At 45.9% G+C, this 16,514-nt stretch overlaps 1 protein-coding gene across 1 annotated transcript in view; it reads right to left on the bottom strand.

The window, feature by feature from the left end:
- EPG5 (ectopic P-granules 5 autophagy tethering factor) overlaps positions 1-13,089 on the bottom strand; it is a 163,142-nt gene extending 150,053 nt beyond the window's left edge. Inside the window, exon 1 of the mRNA XM_058171212.1 lies at positions 12,943-13,089. Coding sequence (XP_058027195.1) covers positions 12,943-12,999 — 57 coding nt within the window. The 5' untranslated portion in view covers positions 13,000-13,089. The remainder of the gene's footprint in view (positions 1-12,942) is intronic.
- Between the last annotated feature and the right edge of the window lie 3,425 nt (positions 13,090-16,514).

Here is a 16,514-nt window from a genome sequence, read left to right as displayed (position 1 = left end):
GGGCAGCCCCATGTAGAGAGCATTGCAGTAATCCAACCTAGATGTAACCAGAGCGTGAGTGACCGTGCATAAGGCATCCCGAATCTGTTAATCGAATCTGGCTTCCCCATTGACTTTGCTTGTCAGAAGGTCGCACCTTGTGATGTTGTGGACACAGCAACGGTCGTAAGTATGAGACAGCTGCCAAGCATCTGAATTTTGATCGCGTGATCATAGGGATGCTCCAAAGGTCTTAAGAGTGAAAAACGATCATGTCACTTTTTCCAGTGCGGTCACTAAATGAACTTAAGTCGAGGACTATCTATAGGACACCAAGCGTCTAAATTTTGGTCACATGGCCACGGGGATGCTGGCAACAGTCGTTAAGTGTCAAAAACCTTCATAAATCACATTTGTCTGTGCCGTTGTAACTTTGAAAAGGTCACTAAAGGAACTGTTGTAAATCGAGGACTACCTGGATTGCAGCTACGTAATTTTCTTTAATGGTTCCGATCACTGATGGATTAAATCAGAGGTCTTCAAACTTGGCAGCTTTAAGACTTGTGGACTTCAACTCCCAGAATTCTGGCTGGAGAATTCTGGGAGTTGAAGTCCAGAAGTCTTAAAGCTGCCAAGTTTGAAGACCTCTGGAATAAATCATAATTTTTACACGTATGTGGCTTGCATGTTTAAAAACAGCTGAAATAGTACACAACAGGGGTAAAACGTAAAATTTGTTACTACCAGTTCTGTGGGCGTGGCTTGGTGGGGGTGGGGGGTGTAATGTGACTAGGTGGGCGTGGCCAACTTTTTTTTTTTTTTTTTACTTTTAAAAGCATTTTTTCTACAACCTCTTTGGTTGAAGAGGTTGTAAAAAAATGCTTTTAAAAGGCTCCTTTGATGATCCCAGCTAAGTTGCCTGATCCCAGCTGAGCTGGCTTCTCTTTTCTTTTAAAAGCATTTTTTTTTTGCCTTTAAAAGCAAAAAAAAAGCCTCTGATGATCAGGCAACTCAGCTGGGATTGTCAGAAGAGCCTTTTAAAAGAATTTTTTTCTACAACCTCTTTGGCCGAAGAGGTTGTAAAAGCCTCTGACGATCCCAGCTGAGCCCTGTGATCATCAGAGGCTTTTTTTTTTTTACACTTTTAAAAGCATTTTTTCCGCCGAAGAAAAAAATGCTTAAAAAAAAAAAAAAGGCTCTGACGATCGCATGGCTCAGCTGGGCATGGGGGTAGCGGGGATTTTTGCTACCGGTTCTCCAAACCACTCACCATCATCGCTACCAGATTGGGCGATCCGGTCCGAACCAGGATCATTTCACCCCTGATACACAAGACACACACACACATACACACACACACACACCAAAAAAAACTGAACGTAACAAGATCTCAACTTAGGCGTTCTCCTGGATGGACGGTTGTCCTTTGAATAACATCTGACGACCGTCTCCAGGAGAGCTTTTTATCAGGTGCGCCTGATTCGCCAATTGCATCCCTTCATAGACCGGGATTCCTTATGCACGGTCACTCATGCCCTCGTCACTTCTCGCCTGGACTACTGCAACGCTCTCTACATGGGGCTCCCCTTGAAGAGCACCCGGAGGCTCCAGCTGGTCCAGAATGCGGCTGCGCGGGTGATAGAGGGAGCTACTCGTGGCTCCCATATAACACCCCTCTGCGCAAGCTGCACTGGCTGCCTGTGGTCTTACAGGTGCAATTCAAGGTGTTGGTTATCACCTTTAAAGCGCTCCATGGCTCAGGACCGGGTTATTTATGGGACCGCCTGCTGCCACCGTTTGCCTCCCATCGACCCGTGCGCTCCCATAGAGAGGGCCTCCTCAGGGTGCCGTCGGCCAAACAATGTTGGCTGACGACCCCGAGGGGGAGAGCCTTCTCTGTGGGGGCACCTACCCTCTGGAATGAGCTTCCCCCAGGACTTCGACAGCTCCCTGACCTCCGGACCTTTCGCCGCGAGCTGAAGACGTACTTATTCTTCCGTGCAGGACTGGCATAAAACTATTAGTAATTTTAATTGGGTTTTTATGGTTTTAATGTGTATTTTAATTAATGGGCCAAATTGAATAGGTTTTTAATGGGTTTTTAACTGTATATTGTATGTTTTATTGTGTTTTTACCTGGCTGGAAACCACCCTGAGTCCTTCAGGAGAAGGGCGGTATAGAAATTAAATTATTCTTATTCTTATTCATCTTTTCTCATCTTCCCAATTTTCTTCTCCAGCAATTGGTATTTTTGTCTTCGTTTAAACTATTGCAGCAAACGAGGGAAGGGGGGGAAATCCTTAGTTAGCAACGTCTTGTTATTTTGAAAGATCTCCCTTCTCCAGCAAGACTTCCCTAGTTAATAAAAAAGCTTTCTATCACAAGACACACAACAAGACAGCTGGTATGTGCCAAGGGGAAAAAAAAATCACATGTTACTCAATCAGCCTTGGTTTTAACTCCAAAGTAAACCCTGATTTAAAACCACCAATGTTTCTGAACACCAAAACATATTTGATCAATATTTGGGATGTTATAAAGAAAAATCATTATATGAAAGTTCCTGTTTGGATATCAACGATGGAGGCCATAATCTATCCCAATGTATTGGACTTAAATAAAATAGTAAGATACTCGGATCTATTAGATGAAAGTGGAAACTTAAAAGTCAGAACAGGATCTAAGAAAACGAGGAATAAAAACAGATTGGTGGCCGTACTTACAGATCAGAGCAAAATATAAAAAAAGGTAAGGAACAATTCGGCATATACAGAGAACAATTGGAACTTGATAAGATATTACTAGATCCGAGGGGGGGAAATGATTACCAAAATGTATAACTTTTTGTTAAAATTCAAAATGGAAGAAGAAACGGTCAAAGAAACAATGATCAGTTGGGCAAGAAATTTCAGACATAATATTTATCTGGATCAATGGGATAGATCAGTGGTTCTCAACCTTTATAGTGCTGCGACCCCTTTAATGCAATTCCCCAGGATGTGGCGACCCCAACCGTAAAATTATTTTCGTTTTGAATTTATCGTGCCTGAAGCCGTATTGGCTAGCGATCTGAACTGCTTGCGATTGCCTTGAGGACAGAGGCATTAAAGCGGAGACTCCTCCCCTATTAAGTTTATCGCGCCTGAAGCCAGATTAGGCTAGCGATTGGGAGTGATTGCAGCTGGCTTGAGAGGGAGACCTCAGAGCAAAGATTTCTCTCTTTTTTAATTCATCGCGCCTGAAGCCAAATTCGGCTAGCAATTTGAAGAGCCTGCAGCTGGTTTGTGGAGTCAACCATTGGAGCGCGATTCTTCGACCCGCAAGTATACTTCCCATATTTCCGATGGTCTTAGGCGACCCCTGGCAAATCGTCATTCGACCCCCAACGGGGTCCCGACCCACAGGTTGAGAACCGCTGGGATACATTGTGGGAGAGAAACTACAAACTAACGATGTCAGCTGCTTATAAAGAAAATCTGTACAAAACGTTTTATAGATGGCATTTGCCACCAGCGAGACCGGCCAGGATGTTTCCAAATAGATCACTGAACTGTTGGAGATGTGGTCACAAACAAGGGACGTTCTACCACATGTGGTGCCCTAAGATTAAGAAATTTTGGGAGAAGATAAAAAAACCGGCTGGATGAAATAACAGGGCAGAAAATAAAAAATTTAAAAAAATGGAACTATTCCTATTGGGCATTCTGGAAGGGAAAATGGAAAGAAATATACAATATATCATATTACACATATTGAAGGCATGTAGAATTGTGATAGCACAGAATTGGAAACATCCGGATATCCCACCAGATCAAATTATAATTAAAAAAAATATGAATGTGCAGAAAAGGATAGATTATCGATGGGAATGAAGGCGAGGGAAGATACTGAGTACTATCGAATATGGAATAGATGGTATTCCTGGCTGGAGAGTAAGCATAAAACTTAAGGGAGATTTTTGTCATGAGACTGAATTCTGAACAGAGGTTAAAATAATTTCAATAAGAATGTCGGTTTTTAGAGATACTTAGAAGTAGAATCTGTATATAGAGGTTAAATAGGATAAGAGATACGGATGTAGGAAAAGCTGTTATCTGTAATGTAATTTTGACGCGTTTGTCTTTGTGTGTTTTATATTTTTGGGTTTTTTTTGGGTTTTGTGTATTGCGCCTTTTTTGGTAGTGTATTTTAACTTTTGGAAATTCAATAAATATTTTTTTTAAAAAAAGGCTTCCAGGTTTGCACAGGTACAGGCAGTGATGGGATTCAAATAATTTAACAACCGGTTCTCTGCCCTAATGATTTCTTCCAACAACCGGTTCACCAAACTGCTCAGAAAGTTAACAACCGGTTCTCCCGAAGTGGTGCGAACTGGCTGAATCCCACCACTGGGTCATCCTCAACTTACAACAGGTCGTTTAGTGTGACACCGCCACTGGAAAAAAGCAAATGACTCGCACTTACGGCCCTTGCAGCATCCCCATGGTCATGTGATCGGAATTCAGAGGCTCGGCAACTGGGATGTACTTTTGACGGTTCCAGTGTCCCGTGAGGTTACAGGATCAACCTTCGCGGCTTTCTGACAATGGGGAAGGCCAGATTCACTTCACAAACTGCAGGGATTCGCTTCACAACAACAGCAAAGAAAGGTCGCAAAACGGGGCGAAACTCCCCTTGAGCAACATTTCCCTTAGCAGCAAAAATTTCAGGCTCCATTGGGGCGGTAAGTCAAGAGCTTCCTCCATTTTCAGGCCTTCCAAACGAGTCTCTAATCTAGCGATTAAAAATGCAGACAAGCTCTGGAGCCGAGAGGGGAAACAAAAGAAAGCTGCTTTTGTGTCTTTTTTGCAATCGAATGGTGCAAACTAAGCAGCTCTGGAACCCGCAGCCCTTCCTTATCCGTAAGCCGCTTTTCACATGATTTGGTACAAGTGCCAGAGTCGGCCATAAAAATCTGTAGAATGAGCATGATCCTGGATGACTGAGAATCCCTGCAGACTTTTAGCCGTGCAATTTGGAATGGACATCTGTCGTGTCTCCCTCCCCCCTCCGACGACCGGGTCTAGGAAGTCCGTATCGAACGTGGCAACGAAGCCTCTGCAGCTTTGCCAAATTCCTCCGAGGTTTCTCAGGGCAGGCAGGACTCCGAGTGGTGACTTCAGCGACAGCAGCAAACTAGATGAGGCTTTGCTTGACTCAAGGTTGGAATGCCAAAAGCAGGTCCTTTATATAGGCCGTGGGGTGTGGCTCCATGACTCAGCATTTATCCAGGCCTGCCCCACCCTTCCTTCTGCTGGCGTCGCCTCTCAGATCTCCGGAAGCGAGGATCCTCCCACCCTGAATTCTCTTCAGCTGTCTCTACTGTCGGCATCTGGGAAAGGGAGGGGTCAGAGGGAGCAGGTAATTGCACCACTTGGCTGACAGGCGTGACAGGCCGTTCATCTTCATTATCAGACTCCGAGTCTGATAACAGGCCCGGGAGGAGACGGGAGGGGCCTGGCTGAGGAAGACGAGGAACAACAACACCTGTTGTGCCTCGTCCACCCTCCTCTCCGCAGCGGGGCCCCTCCCATCTCCAGCTATCTGAGCCAGAGACTGATAGTGAAGAAGAATGGCCTGGCATGCCTCCAGCCCCCAGCCCTGGCACCATACTCGGACAGACTGAGCAAACAAACCTCCCTACAGCGTGTGAGCATGAAGCCAGCCATGAGCTAGAATTGCCGGCAGCTGAGCAGGAGGACGAAAAGACACAGTGGACAGATCCTCGCTTCCGGAGAATGGAGAGGCGACGTCAGCAAAAGGAAGGGAGGGGCAGGCCTGGATAAGTGCTGAGTCATGGAGCCACACCCCATGGCCTATATAAAGGATCTGCTTTTTGGCATTCCTTGAGTCAGGCAAAGTCTCATCTGGTTGCTGAAGTCACACCTTGGATTTCTGCCTGCCCTGAGAACTCTGACAGGAATTTGGCAAAGCTGCAGAGGCTTCGTGGCCACGCTTGATACAGACTTCCCAGACCCGGCTGTCAGAGGAGGAGTGGGACACGACAACACCCTTCGTATGGTAGGAATGGATTTCCAGAGGAAAAATTGCAGACTACAGGAACCATTTGCACCACTCAGGTGACCCTTAATGACCGTCGACCGTGATGGACTACCACCTTGCATCAAATTATTCCACAAAGCACCAGAAGCAATGGATGGAAACGAATCAAGGAAAGAAACCAGCTGGAACTGAGGAGAAACTTCCTAACAGGGAGGACAATTAACCCGTGGAACAGCTTGCCACCAGAAGTCGTGGGCGCTCCATCACTGGAGGATTTTAAGAAGAGACTGCACAACCATTCGTGTGAAATGGCGTAGAGTCTCCTGCTTGAGCAGGGGGTCAGACTAGAGGATCTCCAAGATCCCTTCCAGCTCTATTCTATTCACTTCTGACCAAAAAAAAAAAAAAACCACTCATTGGGGAAAACTGATTCACTTAATCATGGCATTCACTTAGTGACCATCATGTTAGCTCAATGATGTCGGCATTCGTTTAATCACTGCAGTAAAAACCAGTTGTAATTTTGAATCTTCTCATGTGATGCCTCAATTTACAACAACGACTTACAATTGTAATTTCAGGCTCAATTATGGTCGTAAGTCGAGGACTACCTATATTAAGATTGAAGAATATAGTTAAATATAAATACAGTTTTGATGCCTTGAATTTATTTTGCTGTTCCAACTTTACGAATGCCATTTTTGTTGTGATTTTAACCTATTTATGGAGAAGTTAAATACAGGTAGTCTTCAACTTACAACCAAAATTGATTCTTGGAAAGATCTGGATCTGTGTAAATCTGTGTAAATCTGTGTAAGAAAGCATGCCTGACAACTGAATGAAAAAAAGTGTTCCCTCAGTGGATCATCGTCGCCATTTTATCCTGTTTTTCTATATTGGTCAACCGAGCGTCAAAAAAAAAAACATGTGTAACATTCTATTTTTACCACAACAACAACCTTGTGAGGTGGGCTAGGATGAGAGAGAGAGAGAGAGAGAGATAGTCAGTGACTGGCCCAAAGTCAGAAAATGTTTGGTTATGTGTAGGTTGGGCTGAGATTTTGATAATATAAACATAAAGTAACAATAAAAAACAGAGAAATCGGCCATCAACAGACACATAGAGATAAACATCTACCCACAATGGGTTTCCCCATTGACTCATTGCATGAGGGGATCACATGACCCTGGGATGCTGTAACCGTCATACATAGGACCGTGGTGGCTCAGGCTGTAAGATAGCCTGTTATTAAAACACAGCAGCCTGCAATTACTGCAGGTTCGAGTCCCACCAGGCCCCGAGGTTGACTCAGCCTTCCATCCTTTATAAGGTAGGTAAAATGAGGACCCAGATTGTTGGGGGGGCAATAAGTTGACTTTGTAAATATACAAATAGGATGAGACTATTGCCTTACACACTGTAAGCCGCCCTGAGTCTTCGGAGAAGGGCGGGGTATAAATGTAAATAATAAAAAAACAAGGATGGAAGGCTGAGTCAACCTTCGGCCGGGCTTGAACCTGCAGTAATTGCAGGCTACTGTGTTCTAATAACAGGCTCTTAACAGCCTGAGCTATCCCGGCCTCTTCAAATGGTCGCTAAGTGAACTTTTGTAAATTGAAGACTATATGTACACTGACCCAAGCAGACAGTGCCTTATAAGGTGGATGGGTGGTGTGTAGGATAGGATAGAGCCGTGACGGGGAACCTATGGCATGCGTGGCATGCGTGCCACTGATATGGAGCCATATCAGTAGGCACGTGAGCCTTGTTCTGGCTCAGCTCCAGAGTGCACGTGCGTGCCAACTGGCTAATTTTCAGGCCTTTCAGGCCCAACAGAAGTCGGGATAATTTTTGAAGATATGAAAATAAAATTTAAAATGATACTGGGGATGCTCGACTGCCATTTCAGAAAGAAAAGGAGAGAGGAGTAGAAGGAGGGAAGAAAGTAGGTGGGAAAGAGTAGAGAAGGAGGAGGGGAATAAGGAGGTTAGATAGGGTGGAAGAAGGGAGGAGTGGAGAAGGAGGAGAGGAAGTAGTAAAGTGAAGGAGATGAAGGATGTGAAAGTAGTAGAGGGTAGAAAGGGAGGTTGTGAAGAAAGGAAGTGGCAATCGGGCAGGCCTGAATCAGTATGATTAATGATTAATGATAGATAATAGTTTGCACATAAATATGATGTTGGAAAATGGAAATAAAAATTACTTATAAAAAAAAAAAGAAGAAGTCGGGAAACAGGCTATTTCCAGCCTCTGGAGGCAGAGAAGGCTGTTTTCACCCTCCCCAGGCTCCTAGGAAGGATCTGGAGCCTGGGGAAGAGCAAAAAAACGGGCCTTCCAGTCCCACCAGAAGTCGGCTAACGGGCCGTTTCCAGCCTCAGAGGGCCTCCGGTGGTGGGGGGAAGGCCATTTTCCACCTCCCCAGGCTCCTAGAAACCCCCTGGAGCCTGGGGAGAGCAAAAAACAGGCCTTCCGGTCTCCCCGGAAGTCAGCAAACGGGCAGTTCTGGCCTCCGGAGGGTCTCGGGGGTGGGGGGGGAGGCTGTTTTTGCCTTCCCCAGGTTCCAAGAAAGCCTCTGGACCCTGGGGAGGGTGAAAAACAGGCCTACCAGTGCCAAAAGCGGGGGGGGGGAGTGCAGGGGAGTCGCGCGTGCATGCGTGGGGAGCGGGGCTCATTGCATTATGGGTGCGGCCACACACGCATGCAACCCTCCCCCCTGTACTCCCCCCGCTTTTTGGCACGCGACGGCAAAAAGGCTCGCCATCACTGGGATAGAGAGCTCAAATGAAGCTGGCTAGCAGAATATTGAAGGCAGAAAGTCTTCTTACAACACGTTAACAGATCCGTAGGATTTCTTTCCAACAGCTTCATTTGTAGGACTCAACCATTGTTTGGATTTCCCCAGGTAAACACACCTTTGTGCTAGTGGCACATCATCACGGATGTCCTGAAAAAACACACAGCAGCTGTTTTCAGGATCTCCGGGAAAGGTGCGCGTTTGATAAAATGCCATTTCTGGAAGCTTCTCCTTCAGACTGGCGCCGTCTCTGTCGAAGGGGTCTCACCCACAACCCTGTCCTTCCGTCAACCCCCATCCCTACAGGTAGTCCTTGACTTATGGCCACAATTGAGCCCAAGATTTCAGTTGCTAAAAGCAAGGTTAAATGAATTGTGCCCATTGGTGAAATCTACATTTCTTTTCCTACCGGTTCGGTGGCCGTGGCTTGGTTGGGGGGGAAGGTGTCATGTGACTGGGTGGGTGTGACTATGTGACTGGGGTATCAAAAGACAGAAACTCGCTAACAATGTCCTCCTGGAGCAGGGTTGGACTAGATGACCTTCAGGTCCCTTCCAGCTCTGGATTATCCTCTGAAGCTGTGTCTAGTGCCAGGTTTGTACTCCTTCCTTCCTCTCCTTTTCCCTCCCTCTTTCTTTCTTTCTTTCTTTCTCTTCCTTCCTTCCTTCCTTCCTCCCTTCCTTTCTCTCTCTCTATCTCTCTCTCTCAAACGAACCCCCCATTTTTTGCCTACATCCCCCATTTTTTGCATAGCAGGCTTCAGTTTTTTTACCTTTTAAAAAAAATGCTTTTAAAAGTTAAAAAAAAAAGGCTCTGACGATCGCGTGGCTCAGCTGGGCATGGGGGGGGAGGGGGGGAGGCAGGGATTTTTGCTACCGGTTCTCCGAACCACCCACCGCCATTGCTACCGGATCATGTGATCCGGTCCGAACCGGGAGCATTTCACCCCTGATTGTGCCCCCATTTTACAACATCGCTTGCCACAGTCGTTAAGCAAACCACGTCACTCTGCAAGTGAATCATGGGGGGGGGGGGTCATTAAGCAAATCTAGATAATCCCCTTGACCTTGTCAGAAGCCTGATTGGGAAGGTCAGAGAAGGATGACCACAAACAGATGCTGGTGTGTGTGTGTGTGTGCAATCATCATATATTGACCATCAATTGTGTTGTAAATGTTGTACCTTGATGAAGGTATCTTTTCTTTTATGTACACTGAGAGCATATGCACCAAGACAAATTCCTTGTGTGTCCAATCACACTTGGCCAATAAAAAAGTTCTATTCTATTCTATTCTATAAATACACGTGCCTGAATTTTGACCACCTGACCATGGGGATGTTGCAACAATTGTCAAGTGTGAAAACAGGTCACAAGTCCTTTTTTTCCAGTGCTGTTATAACTTCAAATGGTCTCTAAAGGAATACTTGTAAATCAAGGATTACTTGTAACACCAACAAAAACACAAGACACACAAATCTGCAAGAAATGAAAAATATCCAGAAAAAACAAAATTCCCTAACTGCTAAAGGACCATCTAGAACTTCCTCTCCTCTGCTAGCAGACGAAACGGCCCCGGCTGTTTGGGTAGGTTCAGCCCCCAAAATCCCTCGGGATGTATGGGGAACGGGTTAGTCCCTGACTTACGACCGAAATCAAGCCCTTGAGTGGGTCCTTGAGTGGCTCAGACTGCTAAGACAGTCTGTTATTAACAGCAGCTGCTTGCAATTACTGCAGGTTCAAGCCCCACCAGGCCCAAGGTTGACTCAGCCTTCCATCCTTTATAAGGTAGGTAAAATGAGGACCCAGATTGTTGGGAGCAATAAGTTGACTTTGTATATAATATACAAATGGATGAAGACTATTGCTTGACATAGTGTAAGCCGCCCTGAGTCTTCGGAGAAGGGCGGGATATAAATGCAAATAAAAAAAAAAAAAAAGCCCAAAATTTCTATTGTTAAAGACAGCTGTGAAGCTTTGCCCCGTTTTACAGCTTTTCTTGCCACAGTTGTTAAGTGAATCGCTGCGGGCATTAAATTAGCACCACGGTTGTTAAGCGAATACGGCTTCCCCACTGCCAGGAGGGCACAAAAAAGGTAAATTGACATGACCTCGGAACACCTGCAACCGTCATAAATATATATATATGAGCCAGTTGCCAGTTGAGTTTTGGTCACATGGCCATGGCAACGGTGCAATGGTCATAAGTGTGAAAAACGGTCGTAAGTCACTTTTTTTAGTGTCTTTGTAACTTCAAATGGAGCTGCTGTAAGTCGAGGGTTACCTATACCAGGGGTCTCCAACCTTGGTCCCTTTAAGACTTGTGGACTTCAACTCCCAGAGTTCCTCAGCCAGCAAAGCTGGCTGAGGAACTCTGGGAGTTGAAGTCCACAAGTCTTAAAGGGACCAAGGTTGGAGGCTGGGCTTCAGCATTACCAGATCAGGAGGAGGCGTTTTTCCTCCCTCCATCACTCTTGTAAGAATGACGATTTCTCAATCTCAGCCAGGTGCAGAGAGCTGGGACTTCAACTCCCAGAAGGGCTGGCTGGGGGAATTCTGGGAGTTGAAGTCCAACCCTCTACATCTGGCCCCAAGTGGAGACACAAGACACACACAGCTGTGATGGTTCTGCTCTAATGAGACACACAGCTGTGATGGCTTTGCTCCAATTTACAAGGCCCGGAATGGGCTTTTGGAGGCTTAAATACCACCAGGTGTGATCAAAGGGAGGCTTTCTTTCTCGGCCAGGAGAAGTCTATCTGACCACTTGGGGGATGGGACAGGCAATGTAGCAATTCAATATATGAAAATATATATTTTTTTGATAGGTAGATAGATAGATAATAGAATAAATAGATAGAATACATAGATAGATAGAGGGGGGGGAGAGAAGAGAGGCTTCATTTCCTACACACACACACACAGACACAGTGACCCCCAAAGGATGGCCCTGCTGTGGATGCTGGGGGGTTGTAATCCCACCCTCAGATTTCCCCCCCTTTTTGGCTGTGGGGGGGAAAAGTGTTTGAAGCCCAGAAATATCATTTTCAAGGGCTCAGGTAGGATAGACTGCTCCTGGCCATGGAGGTTCTATTGGCTAATTAATACTGTATATATATATATATATATATATATATATATATATATATATATATATATATATATATATATATATATATATATATATATATATATATATATATATCCAATAGTCTCCTCTAATATACTATATATATCATTTCAAAGGCTCAGATAAGATAGACTGCTCCTGGCCACGGAGGTTCTGTTGGCTAATTAAAAATATAAATATAATATCCAATAGGCTCCTCTAATATAATATATATATATATATCATTTCTATTGGCTAATTAAAACTATAAATATAATATCCAATAGGCTCCTCTAATATAATATAATATACGTATATCATTTCTATTGGCTAATTAAAACTATAAATATAATATCCAATAGGCTCCTCTAATATAATATATATATATATATCATTTCAAAGGCTCAGACAAGATAGACTGCTCCTGGCCACGGAGGTTCTATTGGCGAATTAAAACTATAAATATAAATACAATATCCAATAGTCTCTTCTAATATAAAATATATATATCATTTCAAAGGCTCAGATAAGATCGACTGCTCCTGGCCACGGAGGTTCTGTTGGCTCCTCTTATCACCTGCTCCTCATTGGAACCTCCATGGCCAGAAGCAGTCTATCCTACCTGAGTCCTTGCAAATGGTATTTCTGGGCTTCACGCACCTTCCCCCACAGCCAAAAAGGCGGGGGGGGGGAAGGGCGGAAATATGAGAGTGGGATTACAACCCCCAGCATCCACAGCGGGGCCACCCTTTGGGGGGGGTCACTGGGTGTGTTTTTTGGGGGGGAACCTCCTCTCTCTCTCTCTCTTTCTCCCCCCCCCACCAAACACTGCACTCCCAATGGCTGGCTAGGAAGATGGGAGTTGTAGTCCAGCCCAATTCTACGTCCGCTGGGAAGCATGGGCTCCCTGGTCCGACCCAAAGCGGGTAAGATTTTAAAAAAAAGAGGGGGGGGCTTTTCTGGCAGGGGACGATGGGTATTGTAGTTCCGCGGGGAACCACCACCCCCCTCCACGGGTTACCTTCGCTCTGACCCGGCCGGTTTTGCTCCGGCTGCGGGGCTTGACCGCCTCCGCCATCCGCCCGGCCGCCGCTTCTCTCCTTCTTCCTCCGGGCTTGTTGTTTCTGCGGTACCCGAAGAGGCGGAGGGGGCGTGGCCAGGATCACGTGATCGGGAAGGGGGGGGAAAAAGCGGAGCCCTAGATGCAGGAAAGGGAAGAGGCGCCAACCAGCCCGCAGCTTCCGCGTCCCAAACAGAGGAGAATGTAAATTCCCCCCCACCTACACTCTCTCTCTCTCTCTCTCTCTCTATTTTGGCTCCTCCGAATGCATAACCACGCCCACCTCTGAATCCAGCCTCGCTTCCTTCCGTCGCAGAGGAATGGACTTCAACTCCCAGGATTCCCCCAGTCAGAAGAATTCTCTTTGAATTCCGAGCAAGGAATTGTGGGAGTTGAAGTCCGACAACCTCTTCCGGTCTTCTGAGAGGCAAGAAACAGCTGTTTAAAAACACTCCTAGGAGAAACTGGCTGGAGTATGGAGGCTCCCCTGTTTTAAGGTGGCAGCACCTGCCTTATTGGAACAGCTCAGCAAGGGGGAGGGGCTGCTTGGATGGGAGACCACCAGGAAATCCCAGGCCAGGCTGGTTAATTTGAAAACATTCCAGGGGAAGACGTGGGAAATTTTTAGTTTCTGAGAAAACTCTTATGAATTTGTCCCAAAAGCAGGGGTCTCCAACCTTGGTCCCTTTAAGACTTGTGGACTTCAACTCCCAGAGTCCTTCAGCCAGCTTTGCTTTGCTCAGCTTTGCTCAGCTTTGCTGGCTGAGGGACTCTGGGAGTTGAAGTCCACAAGTCTTAAAGGGACCAAGGTTGGAGACCCCTGCCCTAAACTACCCAGACGTCAATTGGAGTTGAAGGCGAATTGGCTTATTTTTATATTTAGCGAGCCCACACTGGGCTTTCTGGGAATGGAGCAGGGGTGAAATCCAACAGGTTCTGACAGTTTCTGGAGAACCGGTAGCGGAAATTTTGAACAGTTCAGAGAACCAGCAAATACCACCTCCGGCTGGTCCCCAGAGTGGGGTGGGAATGGGGATTTTGCAATATCCTTCCCCCAGAAGTGGGGAGGGAATGGGAATTTTGCGGTATCCTTCCCCTGGAGTGGGGTGGGAATGGAGATTTTGCAGTATCCTTCCCCCAGGAGTGGGGAGGGAATGGGGATTTTGCGGTATCCTTCCCCTGGAGTGGGGAGGGAATGGGGATTTTGCAGTATCCTTCCCCTGGAGTGGGGTAGGAATGGAGAGTTTGCAGTATCCTTACTCTGCCACGCCCACCAAGCCACACCCAAAGAATCAGTAGAAAAAAATAATTTGGATTTCACCACTGGAATGGAGGCAATGAAAGAAGCAACAACAAAAAATAAGGTTTCCATTCATTTTGACATTTTCATATTATTTATTTGCAACGATGAAGGATCAGCGCTTCTCTTTCGGGGACTCTCCAGGCGCCATCAATTTTGCAAAAGCAGACTCTTGGCAAAATGCCTCTCTCCCCTTTTTAAGTCTACCGACTTTCTTCTCCACCAATCACCATCGAGGAAGGGAGTCCTGCAAAGTCATAACATTGCAACGTGGAAGAGCGACCCCTGGCGGTTGGGGTGGGGATGGTTCCACTCTTTTCTTTTTTGCTTTTGCTTTGAAAACAAGTCTTCCTCATTTCTTTTCGGATTTTCGGCCCTACCTGTGCAAGTTTTTAATGTGCAATTTTATAGACCTCCTAGACCAGTGGTCTCCAACCGTGGTCCCTTTAAGACTTGTGGACTTCAACTCCCAGAGTCCTTCAGCCAGCTTTGCTTTGCTCAGCTTTGCTGGCTGAGGGACTCTGGGAGTTGAAGTCCACAAGTCTTAAAGGGACCAAGGTTGGAGACCCCTGCCCTAAACTACCCAGACGTCAATTGGAGTTGAAGGGGAATTGGCTTATTTTTATATTTAGCGAGCCCACACTGGGCTTTCTGGGAATGGAGCAGGGGTGAAATCCAACAGGATTTGACAGGTTCTTGAGAACCGGTAGCGGAAATTTTGAGCAGTTCAGAGAACCAGCAAATACCACCTCTGGTTGGTCCCAGAGTGGGTTGGGAATGGGGATTTTGCAGTATCCTTCCCCTGGAGTGGGGAGGGAAATGGGGATTTTGCAGTATCCTTCCCCTGGAGTGGGGTAGAAATGGAGATTTTGCAGTATCCTTCCCCCAGGAGTGGGGAGGGAATGGGGATTTTGCAGTATCCTTCCCCTGGAGTGGGGAGGGAATGGGGATTTTGCAGTATCCTTCCCCTGGAGTGGGGTAGGAATGGAGATTTTGCAGTATCCTTACTCTGCCACACCCACCAAGCCACACCCAAAGAATCAGTAGTAAAAAAAAAATTGGATTTCACCACTGGAATGGAGGCAATGAAGGAAGCAACAAAAAAAATAAGGTTTCCATTCATTTTGACATTTTCATATTATTTATTTGCAACGATGAAGGATCAGCGCTTCTCTTTCGGGGACTCTCCAGGCGCCATCAATTTTGCAAAAGCAGACTCTTGGCAAAATGCCTCTCTCCCCTTTTTAAGTCTACCGACTTTCTTCTCCACCAATCACCATCGAGGAAGGGAGTCCTGCAAAGTCATAACATTGCAACGTGGAAGAGCGACCCCTGGCGGTTGGGGTGGGGATGGTTCCACTCTTTTCTTTTCTTTTTTGCTTTTGCTTTGAAAACAAGTCTTCCTCATTTCTTTTCGGATTTTCGGCCCTACCTGTGCAAGTTTTTAATGTGCAATTTTATAGACCTCCTAGACCAGGGGTCTCCAACCTTGGTCCCTTTAAGACTTGTGGACTTCAACTCCCAGAGTCCCTCAGCCAGCTTTGCTTTGCTCAGCTTTGCTGGCTGAGGAACTCTGGGAGTTGAAGGCCACAAGTTTTAAAGGGACCAAGGTTGGAGACCCCTGTTCTAGACTGCGTCTATTTTCTTGGCCTATGTAATTCCCAGCCCAATAACACAATAAATTTGTACCCTATGACTATCATTAAGTGTTGTGCCTTATGATTCTTGATGAATGTATCTTTTCTTTTATGTACACTGAGAGCGTATGCACCAAGACAAATTCCTTGTGTGTCCAATCACGCTTGGCCAATAAAAAGTTCTATTCTATTCTGTTCTAAAGTCTGGCTCGGTGGCTAAGACACCGAGCTTGTCGATCAGAAAGGTGTAGAAATTTAGCACCCACCCTCCTCCTAGAAGAATGAAATATTTTAGAAAATATTTAAAAAGGCAGAATATATTTCCCTGGATGAGAAATGGAGAAACATGTTTTAAAGACAAAGCAGCTCCCTGCAACTTCCTGCCACCCCCCACCTTTGTCAATGGGCCATTAAAGCCTCAACCAAGCTCACTCATTTCCCCCCACCTTTGTCAATGGGTCAGAGGTAGAAACTCATTCTCCCCACCTTTGTCAATGGATCATCATTTGCAACACAATAGAACAGAAACTCACCACATGGCAAGGCTCAGGCAAGCTTGAGGGACAACCTACAATGTTAACTAAGACCCCTAGACC

The sequence above is a fragment of the Ahaetulla prasina genome, chromosome 2 (assembly GCF_028640845.1).
Source record: "Ahaetulla prasina isolate Xishuangbanna chromosome 2, ASM2864084v1, whole genome shotgun sequence".
NCBI classification, from domain to species: Eukaryota; Metazoa; Chordata; class Lepidosauria; order Squamata; family Colubridae; genus Ahaetulla; species Ahaetulla prasina.
This window is presented reverse-complemented; position numbering and strand designations above follow the sequence as displayed.